The sequence below is a fragment of the Muscardinus avellanarius genome (genome assembly GCF_963383645.1).
Source record: "Muscardinus avellanarius genome assembly, chromosome: 12".
In the NCBI taxonomy this organism is placed as follows: domain Eukaryota; kingdom Metazoa; phylum Chordata; class Mammalia; order Rodentia; family Gliridae; genus Muscardinus; species Muscardinus avellanarius.
The window spans coordinates 8,280,864-8,301,159 of record NC_137798.1 but is presented as its reverse complement, the minus strand read 5'-3'; the positions used below and the strand labels follow the sequence as shown (position 1 = coordinate 8,301,159).

General features: G+C 39.6%; 1 protein-coding gene and 1 pseudogene across 2 annotated transcripts in view; one reads left to right on the top strand and one right to left on the bottom strand.

Annotated features, from left to right (window-relative positions):
• The window catches only part of FAM227B (family with sequence similarity 227 member B), a gene marked incomplete at both ends in the record, with an annotated part of 169,385 nt that overhangs the window by 20,355 nt on the left and 128,734 nt on the right, over positions 1-20,296 (bottom strand). The window contains 2 exons of the mRNA XM_080707018.1: positions 6,845-7,006; positions 10,986-11,074. Coding sequence (XP_080563144.1) covers positions 6,845-7,006; positions 10,986-11,074 — 251 coding nt within the window. The remainder of the gene's footprint in view (positions 1-6,844; positions 7,007-10,985; positions 11,075-20,296) is intronic.
• Positions 7,865-8,231, top strand: LOC308271566 (lysosomal enzyme trafficking factor-like; annotated as a pseudogene). The gene has a single exon. The product of its transcript is annotated as a lysosomal enzyme trafficking factor-like (transcript).

Here is a 20,296-nt window from a genome sequence, read left to right as displayed (position 1 = left end):
CAGCCTGCAAGAGCCCTGAGCCAGGAGTAGCAGCCAGGCTGTGCCCAGAACCCCAGCTCCTGAGAGCCATTCCATCACGCATGCTGCTGTAAGCTGCTAAACTTGGTGGGGCTCTGCTAGTCCCCAGGCTCAACTCAGGGAGGTTCTGCTTCCAAGCTCGCCCACATGGCTGCAGGCTAGGTTTGTTTCCCCTGGGCTGGTGGATTAAGGGTCTTTGTGTTTTGCTAGCTGTTGGCTGGAGCCGTCCTCACTTTCCCAAGGTGTAAGCGTCCCTCCGCTCACTACTTACAGCCGGCTGTCCCAGGGAAGCTGTTTTGTAATCAGATCACCCATGGCCATCACGGGCTCCACACTGAGGGCGTGTCTACCAGAAGATGGCATCGCTGGAGGCCAACCTCGAGTCTGTCTACCTTAAATATGTCAAATTCTTGTTTTTTAAAAGCGATTTATCTCCTCTGCCATCTCTCCCTTCCCTACCCCCGCACTCTGTGCAGGTATGCTCTCTGCAAGGTTTTGTCTCTTTACTTTCGCAAAGCCATACAATTTCAGTAAATTTAGAACAAAAACAGGCTGGACGTGGTGGCACATACCCTTGTAATCCCAGGACATGGGAGTCTGAGACAGGAGGAGGGCAGGTTGGAGGCCTCAGCCATGTAGCAAGACCTTCAGCAACCTAGTGAGACTCTGTTTCAAAGCAAAACAAAACAAAAAGTAAGTGAATAAATAAATAAAAAAGGGCTGAGGGTGTAGCTCGGAGGAAAAATGCTCCTAGCTGCAATTCTTAGTACCACAAAACACCTGATAAAATGTTCTATCCAGTAAACAGCTTCAAAGAAAACTTTGAATGAGATAGAGGTGAATTCGATGGTCATAGAGACATCACATGAGAAACCTGGCCACAAATTTCCTGAGCAGCGCATCCATGTCTTGGAGAAAATATTTTGTGTTCTGCCGCTCACTCGCAGTAGCACGCACTCAGAGGGAAGCGGAGCCGGGAGCCCACGTGGCGGGGAGCAGCCATGGTGGCCTTCGCCGCTGCCCCAGTCGCCTGTACAGGCCACCGGGCCTCTGAGTCCTTTGGTGTCCTTCTGTCACACAACTGTTGCCAAAACCCAATAATATTTAAGGGGGATTTGTTCATACTTTCAAAAAGAGTGCTGATAAACATGAGGAGGTATCATTGCCATTTTGTTTATTAAATCTAGAACATTCTTCTTATCAGTATAACACATTTTCCAAGCTCAGAAAGCATTGTGGAAAGGCAACTGCTTTCAAAGGGTGATTTCCTTCAGGTTTTATGAGATCAGATCCTCTCCTGAAGCCTTCACGCGCTGGCCTCCCTCTGCCCGCGCACACACAACATTCTCAATAAACTGGCGGTACAGATCCTTGCGTGGTTGCGGGGCAAATCCGTGCTCATGAGAAATACAAGCACACTCAATAATATTCTGATAACTACAATAAGAACTTAGTTAAAAGTAAAAAAAAATCTATTATGAAAGGTTTTCAAATTTCACTTATAAACATTTTAAGAATTTTTGTTTGGATATAATCTAAGGTTGGTGACAATTCTTTCCTCACTACTGAAGTAACAAATCTGAGAACGCAATAATTTATTATTTATTTTTTGCGGTACTAGAAATGGAACCCAGGGGCATTCTACCTCTGAGCTACATACACCCCTAGCCCCATTTTTTATTCTTGATTTTGAAGAGGGTCTCCCTAAGTTGCGGAGGGCCTCACTAAGTAACTGAGGCTGGCCTCGAATCTGCAATCCTCCTGTCTCATCCTCCAGAAAGCTGGGATTACAAGCATGTGCCGCCATACCTGGCAGAGAACACACTAATTTTACTTTGGAGTTTTCCTCTTTCCTTGTTTCTAGGGATGCCCAAATTAATTCCATGTGCTTGGGGTTTGTGAATCTCTGGAGGTTGTCTTAATTGAAATGTAGAGTAAGAAGTGTCCTGAATAGCATTACAAAAATCTGCTACAGTAATCGTCTCTACATTGTTGTTTTTTTTTTTTAACCATAAATCTCACGAATAAAAGATATGTGAGTATACTCTCATATAGGAATAGTTTTAAATTTAGAGAATATGTGTGTGTGTGTGTGTGTATGTGTGCGTGTGTGTATGTTCAATCCACATTAATATACTATGTCCATTGTAAAAAGCATACAAGCTGTGAATAGAAGAGCAAGATAAAATTAAAATATTGTAAAAATAAAATTTACCTTATTTCATTTATTGATGCTACACCAAACCTTTTGGCCTTCAAGATAGAGTCCTGAACAGATGTTGCAAATTAAGCCAGCAGCGTACTACCATTAGTTACTACTGAAAGTTAAGACCTACACTTAGGGTTAGACCCCTTGTTTATAATAGTGATGTATATCCATTTTTTGTTATTTTTAATTATTCTTCTGTATCTTAGCAGAACTGATTGGGTCATCGCCGATTTAATCTCAGCTTGGGTGAAACGGGAATCCTTCGGGAAGCAGGTGAAATACCATCCTGCCATTTTCTTGGCTTAACAATTTACTCTGGAGCTGGGCATGGTAGAGCACGCTTGTAATCCTGGTACTTGGGAGGCAGAGACAGAAGGATTGCAGATTCAAGTAGCTTCAGCTACTTAATGAGTCCTTCTGCAATTTAGGGAGACCCTATTTTAAAATAAAGAATAAAAACCTGGGGGTGTCGTTTGGAGGTAGAATGCCCCTGGGTTCAATCCCCAGTACCCTAAATATAAAAAAGCTTACTCTGGAGTACTTCTGGGAAGATGGCGATGGAGAAAAGGTGGGCTTACGAGCCCCGCTAACAACCAATCTCTATTACTAAAAAATCAGCGCCTTTCATAGTCAGAAAACACCATCAGCAGAGAAACAAAAAATGTAATTACAAGGGACAGAGAAAAAGAGGGCTGAAAAAACAAGACAGAAAGAAACAAGATCGCAGTGCTGCAGCTGGAGCCGCGGCGTGGAGTGGCGGGTGCCATCTTTCCTTGTAGCACCAGGCCCCAAAGAGGAGGGGGACTCAGAACAGAGCTCAGAGCCACAGAGTAGATACGCCGGCCTCACGCCTGAGGACATGGCAGCAGCGCCTTACTGCCGGTGGCAGCGGCAAGTTCGCTGGACGGTACAGACCAATGCACTCAACAGCCCACCAGGCTCCAGAGAGGAGCGGTGGACAGAGAGCCGAGGTGAGCTGTTGCGGAACAGCCCGGCGGGATTCAGCAGATTTTTCGGTGCAGGGAGCATCTAAAGCTCCCAGTGACTGAGCTCAGCACACCCTGCAGGGACTCAGAGCGGAGCGCAAAACCAGAGAAGAAATACGCCAGCCTCACGGCTGAGGGTGTGGTAGCGGCGGTGGCAGCAGCGAATTCACCGAGTCCACTACAGCTCCATCGGCACACTCAACAACAGTGAGTCAAATTGCGGCCCCTAGAGAAGAAATCCCAGTACAGCACTCCCAGGGACTTGACCCAGTGGGGGAGTGGCGGTGGCAGAGATATCACACCATAGGAGAACGCCCAACCTAGCACCCCCCATGGTCTAAAGCAGCCTCGATTGACTCCCTGGGTCTGAGACTCTGCCATACAACCTAGTAAAGGAGTAGTGGTGACTGAGATACCACAGACTCGAGATCCAGAGCACCTTAAGAGAAGTCTTAGTGACCCAAGGGAAGAACCCAGAGAAGGCACAAACTTCCAAAATCATGGGAAAGAGGAATAACAATGGAGCAATGAATGCCCACAACCCCACAACATCAGAACCCAATAAAACAGAAATTCAGAGATTTCTAGAAGATCAAATCAGGAAAATAACTGTAGAAATAATAGAGGTGTTTCGAAAAGAATTCAGAGAGAGCCAAAAAGAGATAAAGGATGCAATTAATGAAGTAAAGGCCTCAATTCAAAGTACAAACAACCGATTAGACCACATGGAGAATAGAATCTCGCTCTTAGAAGATGATCACTCCAAAAATGAATGCATAGTTTCTAAATTAGAAAAAAAAATCCGACAGCAGGATTCTGACATTGAAGAAATATGGGCCCATTTTAAGAGAGCTAACCTAAGAATAATTGGAATAGAGGAGGGAAAAGAAAGTGAAACCAAAGGGATCAACAATCTCTTCAAGGAAGTAATAGCAGAAAATTTTCCAAACATAGAGCAAGAGGTTGATACACAGATCCAGGAAACTTATAGAACCCCCTTTAGACAGGATCGGAGAAGAGGATCCCTATGCCACATAATTGTCAAAATGACCAATGTGGAAGCCAAGCAGAGAATCTTAAAGGCAACAAAAACAAAGGGCCAAGTGACATTCAGAGGCAAACCAATTAGAATCACTCCAGACTTCCCAAACCAAGTCATGAGAGCCAGAAGGGCTTGGAGTAACATATTCCAAACTCTGAAAGAAAACAACTTCCAGCCAAAAATTTCCTACCCAGCAAAACTTTCTATCAAATTAGATGGGTAAATAAGAAGCTTCCACGACAAACGGAAACTGAAGGAATTTATGTCTTCAAAACCAGCGCTAGAGAAAATACTCAAAGAGATTAACTACAAAGAAGAAATAGGTAACACACACCAGAACCAGAGAAACAAGATTTTCCATCCAACAGACAACTAAGATTGGTTATCTGTGGAGATTCATTATTTATGTTAGTCTTTTACCTATCTCTAAATTGTATTGTTTGCCTTTATTGTTGTTAATTTTTAGAATTTCTAGTTGGAATATTAATATACCTTCAGATATAGCATTTGGAAATATTTTATCCCATTCTATCAGTAACTTTTAACTCTGTTTACATTGTCTTTGGATATACAATATTTTTTTATTTTTGGGGAGTTTGTTTACCCTTCTGTTGCCTGTGCCATTGAAATCATATCCAAGAAATCACTGCCAATTTCAATGTTGTGAGCCTTAATGACCCAGATTTTCTTCTAAAAGTTTATAGTCTTAAGATTTATATTTTGGTCTTTTATCTACTTTGAATTAATATTTGTATATGGGGTTAGGTAAGGGTCCAATTTTATTCTTTTCCATGTAAGTATTATTTTTCAACAATATTTAGTTAAAAGATTATTATTTCCACCACCAAATGTTCGTGGAAACCTTGTCAAAAATAACTTGACAATATATGGAAGAATTTATCTCTAGGCTTTTGTTTAACTCCAATGGTTTATATATCTGCCTTTATAACAGTACTACACTGTTTCAATTATTGTAGCTTTATATGGTTTGAAATCAGAAAATATACATCTTCTAGCTTTGTTCTTTTTCAAGATCGTTTTGGGTATCTAGAGTCCATATTCCACATTAGGATAGATTTTTTCTGAAAAATAAATAAATAAATGTATGATAGTTTCACCAAAAAAATATTCTCTGGTAAGAAAGAAAGCAAAAAGAAATATTGAAATGTTATCTTTAAGTCATCAAAAGCTTGGTATCAGACGAATGAAACTGTTATGTGAGATTATCATTGTTAATTTTGGATAAATTGCTATAATACTAGATGTCAACCACTAAGCCAAGCATGGGAAGGAGGGATGGGGAGGGAACGGGGTGGGAATCGGGTAGGGGCTAATTGGGCGATGTGTGCATGTATGTCTACAAAAGTTTTTTTTTTAAATCCCATTATGATGTATGAATACAGTGCACCAATAAAAAAAATAAATTAAAAAAGTTTACTCTGGCATTATAAATATTATATTATCAATTCACAATTCCTGTTCTGGAATATTCATTACTGAGTATTAATTTGGCTAAAAGTAGATGGTATAATCTAGAAACCTGCTTGATTCCCCCAAAGAAAACAGCAGTATGTTGTGACATTAAGAAATATATCACACGCACAAAGATGCTGCTGTTATCCCTTAATATTGCAGAGTGCAGACTGAAATATCAGCGAGTGAGAGTACCTGTTTACTCAATATTTGCTAGAAACTTCTTTTTGAAGATAAAATTAAGCTGGGCGTGCTGGCGCACGCTTGTAATCCCAGCATTGGGGAGGCTGAGACCAGAAGATCGCGGTTCGTGGACAGCCTCCGCTACTTAGTGAGGCCCTTTGCAACACAGTGAGACCCTGTTCAAATAAATAAATAAATAAATAAATAAATAAATAAATAAATAAGACTAAAAAATAGGGCTGGGGTGTAGCTCAGAGGTAGAATGCCCCTGGGTTCCATCCATAATACATAAAAAAGATAAAAATAGGTACTATAAATAAGAATCCTAAATAGATTTCTCCCTGTATCCAGAGCTGTACACACACCAATTTGCTGTTGTGCCACTGTGCGTCCCTTTGGGGTTCATCTGAATCCCCACCGCAGCTTGGCTGGGCTGGGATTTTTAGAGGGGCACATGAGTGTAAGTAGGTCACACTCTGAGTCCTCACCCTGCTACAGCCAAAGAGCTCCAATTTCATTTACATTTTATTTTATGCATTGAGCCTTCTGATAAATTTTCATTTGGACAAAGGATTCTACCTAAAACTCATCTGAAGCTTTCTTTGGAGAAGCCTAGAAGCCCAGGCCTAACACTTCTGACGAATGTTTGAAACTGAACACTGAACAGTAAGTTGCAAACACAGCTCTTTTATCAGAGAGCTAAGTATACCCATTTTTAAAATCCCTGGGTTTTGCGTTTGTTTTACTTTTCTTAGATGCAAAATCATAGCCTCAGATCCAAAAGAGGAAACAGTTTAGCCAAACATGCTAGAAAAGTTTCAAGTATAAATAAGTACTATATAAAAATCAATTTTTTAAAAAATGAGGCATTGTGTTTAAAACTTTTCAATACCTGGAAAGTTATACTATTAAATCAAAGCTTAAAAAAGGATATGGTTCTTGTAATATTTCGGTGAGTCTAACCTTGGTCTGTCTAGGGGCTTTGGCAATGCCACCTTTTTCATGCATCTTAAGATAATATAAAATCAATGGACTCTGACCTCCAAAATTGAAAAGAACACTGTAAAACTCTGGACCAAGGCTTCCATAATGGGACTGTAAGAGGAAGAAAACGAATCAAGTCAATGATTACTTGTGTATTTTTAAACAACTGTAAATAAACTATAATTGCATTATAGACATAAATAAAGTGACTATTAAATATATTAAAATACATAAAATAAAATTTCACAAAGCATCCTCCTAATTAGTGGAATTTACCAAGGCATGAGCCTATGAAGACAGGCAGTAAAGCCCCCCAGCCTTCTGATTTGTCATAGAAGGGTTTGAGTATAGGACAGCAGAAAATATTCAATCTGAAGAATGGAAAAAAATATGGAGCAAATGCATAGAGACAGAAAAAGGGGAAGGAAAAAGCTGTGAAGAAATACCAAGATAAACCATAAGCAAAGTATTCAAAAACAAAGAAAGAAATCTTAAAATTAGCAAGAGAAAGACAAGTCATTCTATATAAGGGAATCTCAATAACATTAACAGTTGATTAAAAAATAAGTTGACTTATTAACATAACAAAAAAGGCCAGAAGGTAAGGTAACAGGAATAACATAATCCTAACATAAAATAATAACATAATAAGTGCTGATGAAAAAAACTGTTGACCAAGAATTTTATTCCAATAAACAATAACTATCAAACTAATTACTTCACTATTTTATTACCCTTATGGGAGACAGAATCAGTATTTTGATTATTCGTATTTTAAGTTTTTTCTCAATCTGTATAATGTAAAAATGAAAGACTTATTACAGATTCCAAGAAATCAGCTTTTACTTTTATTTGCTCTTATTGCTACATAAAATTCTCTTAATATGTGTTTCAGAATTTCTACCTGATCCAGAATTATTTCAAATAATGGGTCTAGGGGCGGCCACTAGGACAGGAAGGTGCAGAGCGTGGAGAATGATGAATTTCCGTCAGCAGATGGGATGGATTGGAGTGGGATTGTATCTCTTGGCAAATGCGGCGACTTTTTACTATGTTTTTGAAATCAATGAGACTTACAACGGCTTGGCTTTGGCCATGTTCAACAGCACCCCGAGGAACCCTGTGAAGGAACCATGTGGACACACTCCTTGAAAGCTCGGTTACTCTCTCTGCCTTTTGGGTTGTGGACAATTATTTTTCTGATTCCTTATTTACAGATGTTCTTGTTCCTTTATTCTTGCACAAGAGCTGATCCTTAGCAGTTATTTGCAATCGCCACCAGGCATTTGTCAAGGCTTTTAATCAGATCAGCCGGCTACAGTTGACTGACACATAAATCAGTTACCAGTTTTCCTTACGGTTACAAAACTGCCAGTACTATATGGAGTCTGATCACAAGACTGCGGTTTCTTCACAGATCTCAGGAAATTGTGGTGGGACAGAGGCTTTGTAAAAAAAAAAAAAAAAAATGTGACTAGGGGACTATCTTTATCTGAATAATAATGACTTTTTAGGTGAAATTAGAGATAAAGTACAACAGAATCATGTTGATGACTTCAGGTTTGGGGGTTAAAATCGTGTGTTGTTATTTGCGTTCTTTAAAAACTTGAATAAGTACCTGAACTTGTATTTCTAGTCTACTGTGCAACATAGTGATAATTCAGAAATTTTTCCTTTGGGAAAAAACATGAATATGAACATTTCCATTGTGATAAGTGTATAAAGGTCCAAACATGATCATAAAATTTAAATTTTATACAAAAAACAAATAATGGGGCTAATAATAAGAAGAAATTCTTTGATGGTGAAAATTTAATGTCAATATCAATTATTTTTATGATGTAAATAATTTCCCTCATCTTAATCTCCCATGATAATTCGCACCAGTTGAACACATAAGATCAGTGTGGGTTAAAAAAATCTTACTTGTCTAGACAGATTTTGTGACCCCTTTCTTGCTTCTGCCTTGAGTAGTATAAGATGAACATCCTAGATTATTAAAATTCTAGAAATAGGCATTTATGTTATTTTTCTGTAGTTGTAAGTTATTAAATTAGGAAAATTACAATTCAAAATTCCTTTATCTATGAGAATCCATAATTTTTAAGTATAGGTCAACCAGGTAAGAGCTGAAGTAGGTATTTAATTCAAATTCAGTATTTTGTGAAACTATAGCCATTTTTAGGTGTTTTGAAAGCAGAAGTGCTCCAGTTGCCCAAAGAACATCTTGCTGGAGTTACTCCAAAGAGTCCAAGCAATTAACAGAAGCCCCAAATACTTTTATTTATTCCATAAAAGATAAAGCCAGAAACTTGACAGAGCACTTTAGGATTCCATAAAAAAGACTTTTATTGTCCAAAGTTAACTTAGCACTAAATTTGAAGAACTAAGCAATCGGGCAAACTTAGGAAAGATCACCAGGGAGGAACTAGAAAGTCCAAAGGGCAGTATTGTGTCCAAATTTTCTGTTAATTTACACTGCTAATTGCTAGAGTGACTAAAATCTAAACTTTGATTCTTGAGGATTGAATGTGTGTTCTGCTGATGCTCATATTCAACACCAGTTTAAATGACAGGGACTTGTAGGTGACAGTTCACCATTTGGGCGACTTTGGTACTTAGAAAATTCTTCTTTGTGTGGAACTGAAACCTGTCTCCCCATTACTTTCATTTACTGGCTATACTTTTTTGGATGCACTCACAAAAATTCCAACTCTGACTTCCTACAGTAGCTCTCTACTGTTTGAAAGAGTCTTTTTCTAATAGAAATACCTTCAAATTCTGGCCATTGTTTAAGAAATATAGTTTCAGAGCCCTTTATTATCCCGATTATTTTCTATTTAAAATATTTATGGTTGTCCGCAATGCTTTTTGAATGCTGGTTTACAAAACCAGTCATTGTCTAATTAGCATAGACTGGATCCCACATGTAATGGGTTAAGTGTAGCCCCTGTCATCAAATCATATGTTAAAGTTTCAATCTTCAATGCAGATGGTAGTTGGCGATTTGGAGGTGGGAATTTTTGAAGATAATTAAGTTTAGATGAAGTTGTCCATGATGAGATTAGTTTCTTAATAAGAAACTATAGATACAACTCTCTCTGTCTCTGTCTCTGTCTCTGTCTCTGTCTCTGTCTCTCTCTCTCTCTCTCTCTTTCTCTTTCTCTCTCTCCCCCCTCTCTCTCTTCCTCTTTTTCCTCCTCTCCCTCTCTCTCTACTCTCTACCCTTTCTTTCTCTCCCCTCTCTCTTTTGAGTAAGAACATCACCAAAAAAAAGAGGTAATCTACAAGCCTCTTTCAAGGAAGAGAACTTTCCCTGGAAAACCAAATTGGCATGCTACTTGAGCGTGGTCTTTATAGCTTCTAGAACTGTAAAAAATACATTCCTGTGGCATTTTTTTTTAATGGCAACCCAAGCTGAGCAATACTTGGGGCAGGGCCAATGATGGAGAAGTGTGGTGTGTTACTAAAGATGTGTCTTCAAATGGCTTTCTTCTTCTAACAACATCCTTTGAAAAAGATTGTTAAATCAGTTAGAAATCCATGTGTCTGTATTTCTTAGTGATTGTTGATTAAAAATATAATTTCTATTACATTTCCCCAATTTCTAAATCTAGCAATCTGGTCCAAAAAGGAAGTGGCACTGCACTGTCATGTATCAAAAGTGACTCGTACAGGTTATATCTTCATTACCTACAAACCATCCTTGGCAACACGGTGAAGGCTGGAGTAAGAGTGGAAGACATTTATAAAGCTGGATTATTCTTCTATTTCTTGGAAGTTGCCCCTGTGACTATGATGCTTAGTGAGATCATCACTTTCAACCCAAGGAGAAGCAGTGACAAAAAGTGTGAGAAAAGGATAAATGCTATGATTTCCTCCATTAACGATGGGGAGAGTTTCAGAAGAAAATAAAACTTTTTAATATTAAGATGAACTCTTTGAAATAAATCCCTTTTAATCATTAAATTTGATTCTAAGATAAATGTTGAGAATGTAATAACCAATATTATTTTTTGCAAAGCTGGTCAATTCCAATTATATTGCAAATTAAAAAAATGCTTCCTTTTAGAATTACTAGATTTCAAACCTTTATTGTTGGTCTTTGTTCTTCCTTGACGATGGGCACTGAATATCTTCTTGGGTTCTTTAAAATTTCTTCCATATTAAAGTCCATAGCTAAAACAAAAAATAAAATACTTTAGAAAATTCTATTTTTTTTCCTTTATAAAAAAGGCATGAATGCCCTTCTTTTCCTTCTAGCAAGACACCCTAATAAAGAGGCAAGCACAGATGAAAGGAAGAATATTTTTACATTTGCCCCAATCAGGGGAAATGAGTATTCCCTCTCATATTTTCACTAAATAGTAATTAGAGTTTATAAGATTTGTTCATTTACATAATTTCATGTCATCCTCACAAAACCATTATGTGACCTAAGTACATTTCCCACAATTTACGGATGAGAAGAGCAAAGTTCAGGAACTTTCAGGATTTGTTCAAGCCACAGTTTATTAAGTAGTGGAAAGAGAGGATACATATCTGGGTCTTTTACTTTTAAATTCAGCATTCTTTCCATGATCCTCTAGTTAAGTGCAGTAAGAGACTTGGGCTTCAACCTGCCAAAGTTTACTTTTTCCATATTCTGACAACACATCCAAAGACTTGGTGATATTTCCTTTCAATCAGCATGAATGTACTGAGGGCATCTTGCCACATCTTAAAATGAACAGATAATTCGACTTCCTTCCTTTCTATTTATATGCCTTATATAAAGATCTTGCCTGATTGTTCTAGCTAAAACTTTCATTACTATGCTAAGAGTGGTAAAAGTGGCGGGTGACATTCCCACATTGTTCCGGATATTTTGGACTTTTAGCTTGTCCTAAAAATAACCACTTTTAGCTTTTCCCTCTTCTGTATGATGTTGGCTATAGATATGTCATATATAGCCTTTATTATGCTGCTGTGGGATCCTTCTATAGTTATCTAATTTTTATTCTTCATTCTATTTATGTGATATATTCTTTTTATTGATTTGCCTATGTTGAGCCATCCTTGCATTCCTGGGATAAATCCAGCTTAGTCATGGTGAATGATATTTTTGATGGGACGTTGGAGGGTTTTTTTTGTGTGTGTGGTGCTAGGGATAGAACCTAGGGACATTCTACCTCCAAGCTACACCCACAGCCCTATTTTTTATTCTTTATTTGGAAACAGGGTCTCACTGAGTTGCAAAGGGCCTCACTAAGTAGTAGCTGAGGCTGTCCACGAACCACGATCCTCCTGTCTCAGCCTCCCAAATGCTGGGATTACAAGCATATGCACCACGTCCAGCCGGGCTGTTGGATTTAATTTGTTTGTATTTTGTTGAGAATTTTTGCATCTATGTTCAGTAGGGATATTGTCTATAGTTCTCTTTTTTGTTGCATTCTTGTCTGGTTTTGGTATCAAGGTAATGCTGGCCTTATAGGTTTTCAGTTCTTTATAATAATTTGAGAAGAATTGGTGTTAGTTCTTGAAAAGCTTGATAAATATTAACAGTGAAGACTGCTATGAAGACTTTTCTTTGTTGGGGAACTTTTTATTACTGATAAGTCTTTTTTTACTCAATCTTACTACTCATTATTGGTTTATTTAGGCATTCACTGTTTTCATGGTTTAATTTCCGTAGGTTATATGTATCCAGACATGTATGTATTTCTTCTAGGTTTTTCAACATACTAGCATATAGTTATTTATAGTAGTCTCTAATGATCCTTTGTATTTCTTTGGTGTCAGCTATAATGTCTCATTTTTAATTTTTAATTTTATTTGGGTCTTCTCTTTTTTCCTCATGTATAGATTTGTCAGTTTTGTTTATCTTAAAAAAAAAAAAAGCCAACTCTTGTGTGCAGTGGTGACTGCCTGTAGACCCAGTACTTGGGAAGCTGAGACAGATGATTATAGGTTTGAGGCCAGCATATGATAACTTAGCAAGATCCTGTTTCAAAATAAAAAAGAAAAACGGGGGGGGGGGGGCGGTGTTGCTGGATAGTTCAGAGGCAGAATATTCCTGGGCTCAATGTCTAGTTCCACCAAAAAAAAAAAAAAAAAAAAAAAAAAAAAAAAAAAAAAAAAAGCCAGCTGTTTTACTGATTTTTTTTCAATAGATCTATCTTCAAGTTCAGATAATCTTTCTTTTGCTTAATCTAATCTGTTGTTGAGGCATCTACTGTTACTTTTTTATTTTACTGGCTGAACTTTTCTTTTCCAAGATTTGTTTGGTTCTTTCTCAGAATCTCTTTGCTGAACTTCTTGTTCATATCATGATTGTTTTCCAAATTTTGTTCAACTGTTTGTATGCTCTTGAGTCTCTTAGAATTATTCTTTTAAATTCTCTATTGGATGCCGGGCGTGGCGGCGCACGCTTGTAATCCCCGCGCTTGGGAGGCTGAGACAGGAGGATCACACGGGTTCGAAGCCAGCCTCAGCTACTGAGTGAGGCTCTCAGCAACTTAATGAGACCCTGTTTCCAAATAAAGTATAAAATAGGTCTGGGAGTATAGCCCGGAGGTAGAAAGCCCCTGGGTTCCACCCCCAGTACCATAAAAAAATTCTCTATGGGATATTTCATTACATTATGATTTTGCACCTTGAGAATTACTGTGTTCTTTTGTAGGCATTTTATTACCTTGTTTTTAAACAATATTTTTAGTGTTTATACCTTGAGACTGGCACATCTGCCTAACCAATTATCTCTATTACATTTATAATGTGGCCCTTTTAGTAAACGGCTGTCTCCCAAAGATGTATTAGTTTGGTGTGCAGTGTTGCCTTGGGCTCTAGCTGGGCCCCACAGTGTAGTCTCCCTACATATTGTCCCTTTGGTTCAACTATGGGCACAGTGTGTAGTGTCATGGAGGCCATACAGGGGTGGGGACACTTTTATGGCTCAGACAGTTGTGATAAACACACCGTTGGATGTGAGGCGTCGACCGTGGTGGTTTCAAGGATGAGATGGTGTCACCGGTGAGGTGCTGGACATGCCTTCACCCCAGAGGTGCTGCAGAGGCCAGCCCTGCTGCTAAACAGGCCTCAGGCACCTGCAGCTCCAGCACAATAGAGTGCTGGGGCACTTGCCTTCAGACCAGGCAGCGCGGGCTCACGCCCTTCCTGGGGAGAGGCAGTGGGCGGAGCGTGACAGTGCTAGGCTCTTGGCCCTAGTGGAGCAGAGCATGTGCCCTCACATGGCATGGGTGTGTGGCCAGCAGCCACGAGGCAGGTGCAGGTGCTCACCGTCAGTCCTCACGTCAGTGCCAGGCCACAGTGGGCAGTGCCTGTTCTCAGTTGACAAGCACTCTGGTGGAGAATGGTTTCTCAGTTCTCTCTATGCTGAAATATCTACTATCCCCTGCGGTGCAGGGCACTGAGCAGGGTGGGTGCTGGGGTCACAGCTGCCCGGCTAGATCAAGTTAGGTGAGTCCCTCATCTCAGGCAGCAGAGATGTATTGATTGTATTTGCTCTTAGAAACTGATAGACAATCTGGAATTATAACTCCAGTTACAGAGACTCCAAACCACAGAGGCTGCAGAGCTGCATGAGGAGTGAGGCTAACTTTAATCGGAACTCACCTAAAACACCTCCCAACATAAGAACCAGAGTTCAATGGAATTAATTAACCTATTCTTAGAACTAAGAGATGGATTTAGTAAGATATGAGACAACACACTCAAATGCCTTCTTTTCTGCTGGTCCCAATCTATGGTTCTCTCCCTCTGACAATCTCTTATTGCAAAACTTCACACCTAAATCTCTCCATAGCCACCAAGGCCACTTTTTAAATTTAATTTTTATTGGTGCATTGTAGTCATACATCTTAATGGCGTACAAGATGGTGGAGGCACACATGCACGCATCACTCATTTAGACCTTCCCCAATTCCCTCCCCCTCCCTCCTTCTCATGTTTGGCTTAGTGATTGACTTTGATATGTTTGTGGATGTATATCCCACTAGCAATGTCTCAGAGTTCCCACTTCTCCACATCCTCGCCGGCATCTGTTGTTGTTTGTGTTTCGAATGATTGCCTTCTAGTTGGAGTTAGGTGAAATCTCAGGGTAGTTTTGATTTGCAGCTCTCTGATTGCCAATGATGTTGAGCATTTTTTCATGCATTTATTGGCCATTTAAATTTCTTCATTTTTGAAGTGCCTATTTAGTTCACTTGCCCATTTTTTTTATTGGGTTATTTGTTTCCTTATCAGTGAGTTTCTTGAGTTCTCTGTATATTCTAGATATTAGTCCTCTATCGGAGGAATAGTTGGCCAAAATCTTCTCCCATTCTGTTGACTCTCTGCTGAGATTCTTTTTTTGGTGGTACTGGGATTCTTGGAAGCCCTTCGACCTTTGGGCTACATTCCCAGACCTATTTTATACTTTTTAAAAAAAAAATTGGAAACAGGGTCCCTTAAGCCAGCACAGCTGGCTTCGAACCTGCGCCATCCTCCTGTCTCTGCCTCCCGAGCTCGGGGATTACAGGCGTGAGCCACCACGCCTGGCTTTTTCTCCGCTGAGGTTCTTGATAGTTTCCTTTGCTTTACAGAAGCTCTTCGGTTTCATACAATACCAGGTATTGAACTGCCTTTTAGTTTCTTGTGCCTTTGGGATCTTGTTGAGAAATTTTTTACCTGTGCTTATGTGTTGAACTGTTGGACCTATGCCCTCTTCAAGGAGTTGCAAGCTCTCTGGTCTAATTTCTAAGTCTTTGACCCATCTTGAATTGACTCTTATGCAGGGTGAGAAAGTGGGGTTTGTTTCCATTTTTCTGCATACGGTTAACCAGTTTTTCCAACACCATTTGTTGATGAAGCCTACTTTAACATGTGAAACTTTCTAAAAATAAACTTTCAAAATGGGTACTGTAGAAGCCCAGAACATGCCTCTTCAAAATGCAAAAAGTAGTTGAGCTGAAGACAAAGAGTAGCAGAGGCAGACAATCCCTTTTCCCGCCCCCTTACTCGCCTGGAAGCAGGACAAATATTTGCAAAGGCATTTCCTCTCCCCTCTCTAGTGGAAGGACAGAAGCTAATCACTGGAGACACCTGGAGACCCCTATCAACTGGTCATGGCACCTGAGGAAACAAACCTCCCTTCTTTAATTTCTTCCCACGTGTTTACCTTCCCGACTCCCCAGCTCTAAAACTCTAAACACGCTTCCCTTTGTCTTGATGCTTCTCTAAAATGAGACAGTCGAGAGTCTCCAGCTCCTGCTTCCAGCTAACTTTCACTGAGGTTTCTCTTGCATGATGTCTGTTGCATATATCAATAAACTTGCTTGTTTTTCTCTTGCTAGTGTGTCCTTTGGAGCTGAACGTGGTGGTACACACCTATAATCCCAGTACTTGGGAGGCTGAGATAGGAGGATTGCAGGCTGGAGGACATCCTCAGCAACCTAGCAAAGTAAAATAAAAATAAAATGGGTGGGCCTAGCTCAGAGGTAGAATGCCCCTGGGTTCAATCCCCCAGTAACACACACACACACACGCACACGCGCACACGCGCACACACACACACACACACACAGCCTAATGACTGATACACCACTATTAACCTGGTATCTCCTTTGCAAAACATGTCCTTAGGCAGATCACAGCGTTTGGATATAGGTATCCAACTCCTAGTTTGTTTAGACTCAATTGGAAAGTAGGTCATTACTTTCCAATTGGGTGAAACTTCCTCTTTTGGAAAAGTGAGGTTTTTTGAAAAACTTTAATTAATATTACGTCTCTTACCTTTTAATTATGTTAATGAATACCTGAGGAGATAGATCAAATCAATCTACATCTATTCAATGGGGAAAACATAAATGTGATTTCTTGAGACTAAATGTGCTATTTTCCATTTGTTATTTACAAATTTCCTTAAGAAATCATTTTTAGTAGGGTATGGTGCTATACACCTGTCATCCCCAGTAACTGGGAAACTGAGACACTAAGATCACAGGTGAGAGGCCAGCCTCAGAACATAGCAAGATCCTCGGCTATTTCACCAGACCTCATTTCAAAATAGAAACTAAAAAGCTGGGGGTAGAGTTTAGATGTAGACTGTCCCTGGGCTCAATCCCCAGTTACAGACAAACGAACAAACAAACAGAAATAACTCTTGTAGAATATATGGAAAATGTCAGAAAGTCTAAGAGAGTAAAGAAATGGTCTGTAGCAGTCAGTTATAATTAAATAGGGTGATAACATGTAGACATGTCTTATGGAGAAGTTAATATGACATGAAATGGCAAATAGATTGAAACACAAATCAAATTTTTAGTAGAGACAAGAACTCCGTGTGGGCTGAGACAATCAGAGATGGGTTACTTCAAACTGATTAGGTTTGCTGGGGTTCAGACACAGAAAACAAATTCAGACCAGTGATCCATCTGAGTGAGCATGGGTAATGAGGCTTGTGGGTGGGACCATGGAAAGACCACCCTGGCTGCAGCTAAGGGTTCTTTGGGGGATGTCTTTAAGAATGTGAAGAAGAAGGAGAAGGAGGAGGAGGAGGAGGAGGAGGAGGAGGAGGAGGAGGAGGAGGAGGAGGAGGAGAAAAAAGAGTAAAGGACATTAAAATGAAGTGGTTCTCCTAGTGTATTATGACTTAAAAAATATGTCTGTCAGGAAATAATGCATTGATTCAGGTCTTTGAGGATGACTGAAATAATTGGTGGGCAGTTATGAGTTCATTTAAACACTACAGTTGCTTAACATGGTGTGAGTGATGTGGTTTTACCCCTTAAGTCATAAAGTTGTTAATAAGCCTAATTATTTCAAATCATCATAAACTTCATTGCCCCAGAGATTGTTTGAAAAGGAGAAAGGTAACATGATAGTTTATTGGAAGTTGAAAGCAATTACGTCTCTTTTACTTATTCTCATTTACTAATTAAATTTTTTTTTTTTTTGCCAATGGCTTTAAACTTTTTGTTAGCTGAGTAGTGTGTTTTGTATTAGCAATAGGAATGGACCAACCCTATCACTACAAAAATGATGGTGAAAATTGGTGCCAAGGAATGCAGTTACCTGTTACTGTAGAGAAAAAAGTGATGTATTTTTAGTTTAAAGAATGCAAAACCTGAGCCGGGTGGGGTGGCGCACACTTGTAGTCCCAGCATTTGGGAGGCTGAGACAGGAGGATGGTGGTTTGCGGCCAGCCTCAGTTACTTAGTGAGGCCCTCCACAATTCAGTGAGACCCTGTTTAAAAAAGAATAAAAAATTCAGGCTGGAGGTGTAGCTAGGAAGTAGAATGCCCCAGGGTTCCATTCCCAGTACTGAAAAAAAAAAAAAAAAAAAAAAAAGCAAACTCTTAGCTGCATACAACTTGGGAGGCAAAGATGAGGAAGATTGCAGGTTCAAAGTCAGCCTCAGCATTTTAGGAAGACCCTCAGAAACTTAGTGAGACCCCATTTCAAAATAAAAGAATAAAATAAAATAGGGCTGGGAGTGTAGCTCAGCAGTAGACTACCTATGGGGTTCAATCCCCAGCACCGAAATAATAATAATGGTAATAATAATTCAAAACCTTGAAATAATGAGATCAGAGCAATGTAAGATTACACTTTGGTGGCGTCAGTTTTGTACTATGTATGGAATACACACGTTTCTTTCGAGTTATGGGTGGAAGCGTCGAATAGAGCAGAGAGGCAACTTTTGCGAGAACTCATCGTGCTGTTCTCGTGGTAGGAACGTTACACGGAGGGTGCTGTGGCTCACCGGACCGTTTCCTCTTTGTCTGGGGCCATTGTGCTCTAATGGGAAAATTGCTGGCGGAAGTCCTAGTGACGCAGGGTCAGCCCCCCACCCTTTCACCAAAACCTTTCCATCAGAATGTTTCCTGTAAGTTAGACTTCTGTGCTGAATAATGAAACTAGCATTTGATTCTATTATTTAAAAAATAAATTATAGGCTCTCAAACTCTTTCCATGGGTGGATTCTTAATATTCACCACTAACAATATGCCTTAAAATAAGTCCATATTCCAAGATCGAATTTGCAAAATTTACTTCTGCTTCTAATTAAACCAAGCTCTTTCTCAGTGAATGAGAAATTAACAGTTAAAATGAATGATTAGACTAAGAATGGGCTCTTATAAGGCTGGCAATCCCAAATTCTTTGATCTGGCTACCACTAATCTCCTACCCTGACTGCTGAGACTGCCCGAATCCAAACTTAATCAAATCAATCACACCAAGAGAAGAGAGAAGCTTCGTTTTGTAAGACCACAAGACTCAAAGGATTTCTGGAAGGTCTGACTTAGTACCTTGGGAAGACCTCTCTTGCTTAGTGATACTTCCTCAGGGAGAAAGGCTGAATGCCATTACATGATCTAAGAACCAATTCTATTTAAAAAATGATTGGTGCTGCTATTCTATAGTAGAAAGTACATACGAAAGAAGAAAATGTATACAGGAGTGGTGTGTGTGTGTGTGTGTGCATGTGTGTGTGTGTGTATGTATCTGGGGATTGGACCCAGGGACGTTCTACCTCTGAGCGACACCACCAGCCCTATTTTATTTTTTGATTTGGAAACAGGGTCGTGCTAAGTGGTTGAGGCTGGCTTTGAACCCGCGATTCTCCTGTTTCAGCCTCCCAAGTACTGGGATTACACGTGTGTGCCACCTCGTCTGACTACAAGGTGTTCTTTAAACATCAAATGGCATACGAAGCACCAGAGAATCATTTAAAAGTGAAATATTCTTTTTTTTTTTTTTAATTTAAGTAGGCCCAGGGCCCAGCATCACAGGTGTTGATGCTGCCGCAGTGTGGGGAGCCGCCCTCTGAGCCGTAGACAGATAAGAGCACACAGAGCTGGAAGAGATCTTCCTAACAATGTGACTTTAAATCTCATCAGTCCCAATCTCATGGGGTCAGGGCAGGAGTTAATGAAGTTACGTTTGTGAAGTGTGGGGCAAAGTTGGTTGACCTTAGGTATGAGCCCAGGAGGGAAAGGAGACTGTGCTAGAGAATGCCAGTACCTGGTAGATGTGGCCACGGGAATTTGTGAAGGATCTCATCGATTTAATTTTCTTACTGGAATAGAAAGCAAATCTTACACCGTTGTGTAAGATTTAGGGTAGGGGAGGTAGCGATAGAGATTTTTAAGGGGGTAAAGTGGAAATCGTTTTCTGGGTGAGTGAGAGAAACTGGAAAGAGAACACAGCATGATTATCTGACGGAATTATGGCCCCTTTGAGTTATGTAAGTATGAATTAAAATGAGACTAGTCACCAGGGTTGTATGATTTCTCTGTTTATATTTAGCTATACTCATTAAAGCATCTTCTTGTTGGACTGTTTGTTTTTATCAGTAGATAATTTCTTTTAATGTTGTCTTTAATTTTTCTGATATGAATATTACTATGCTGGCTTTCT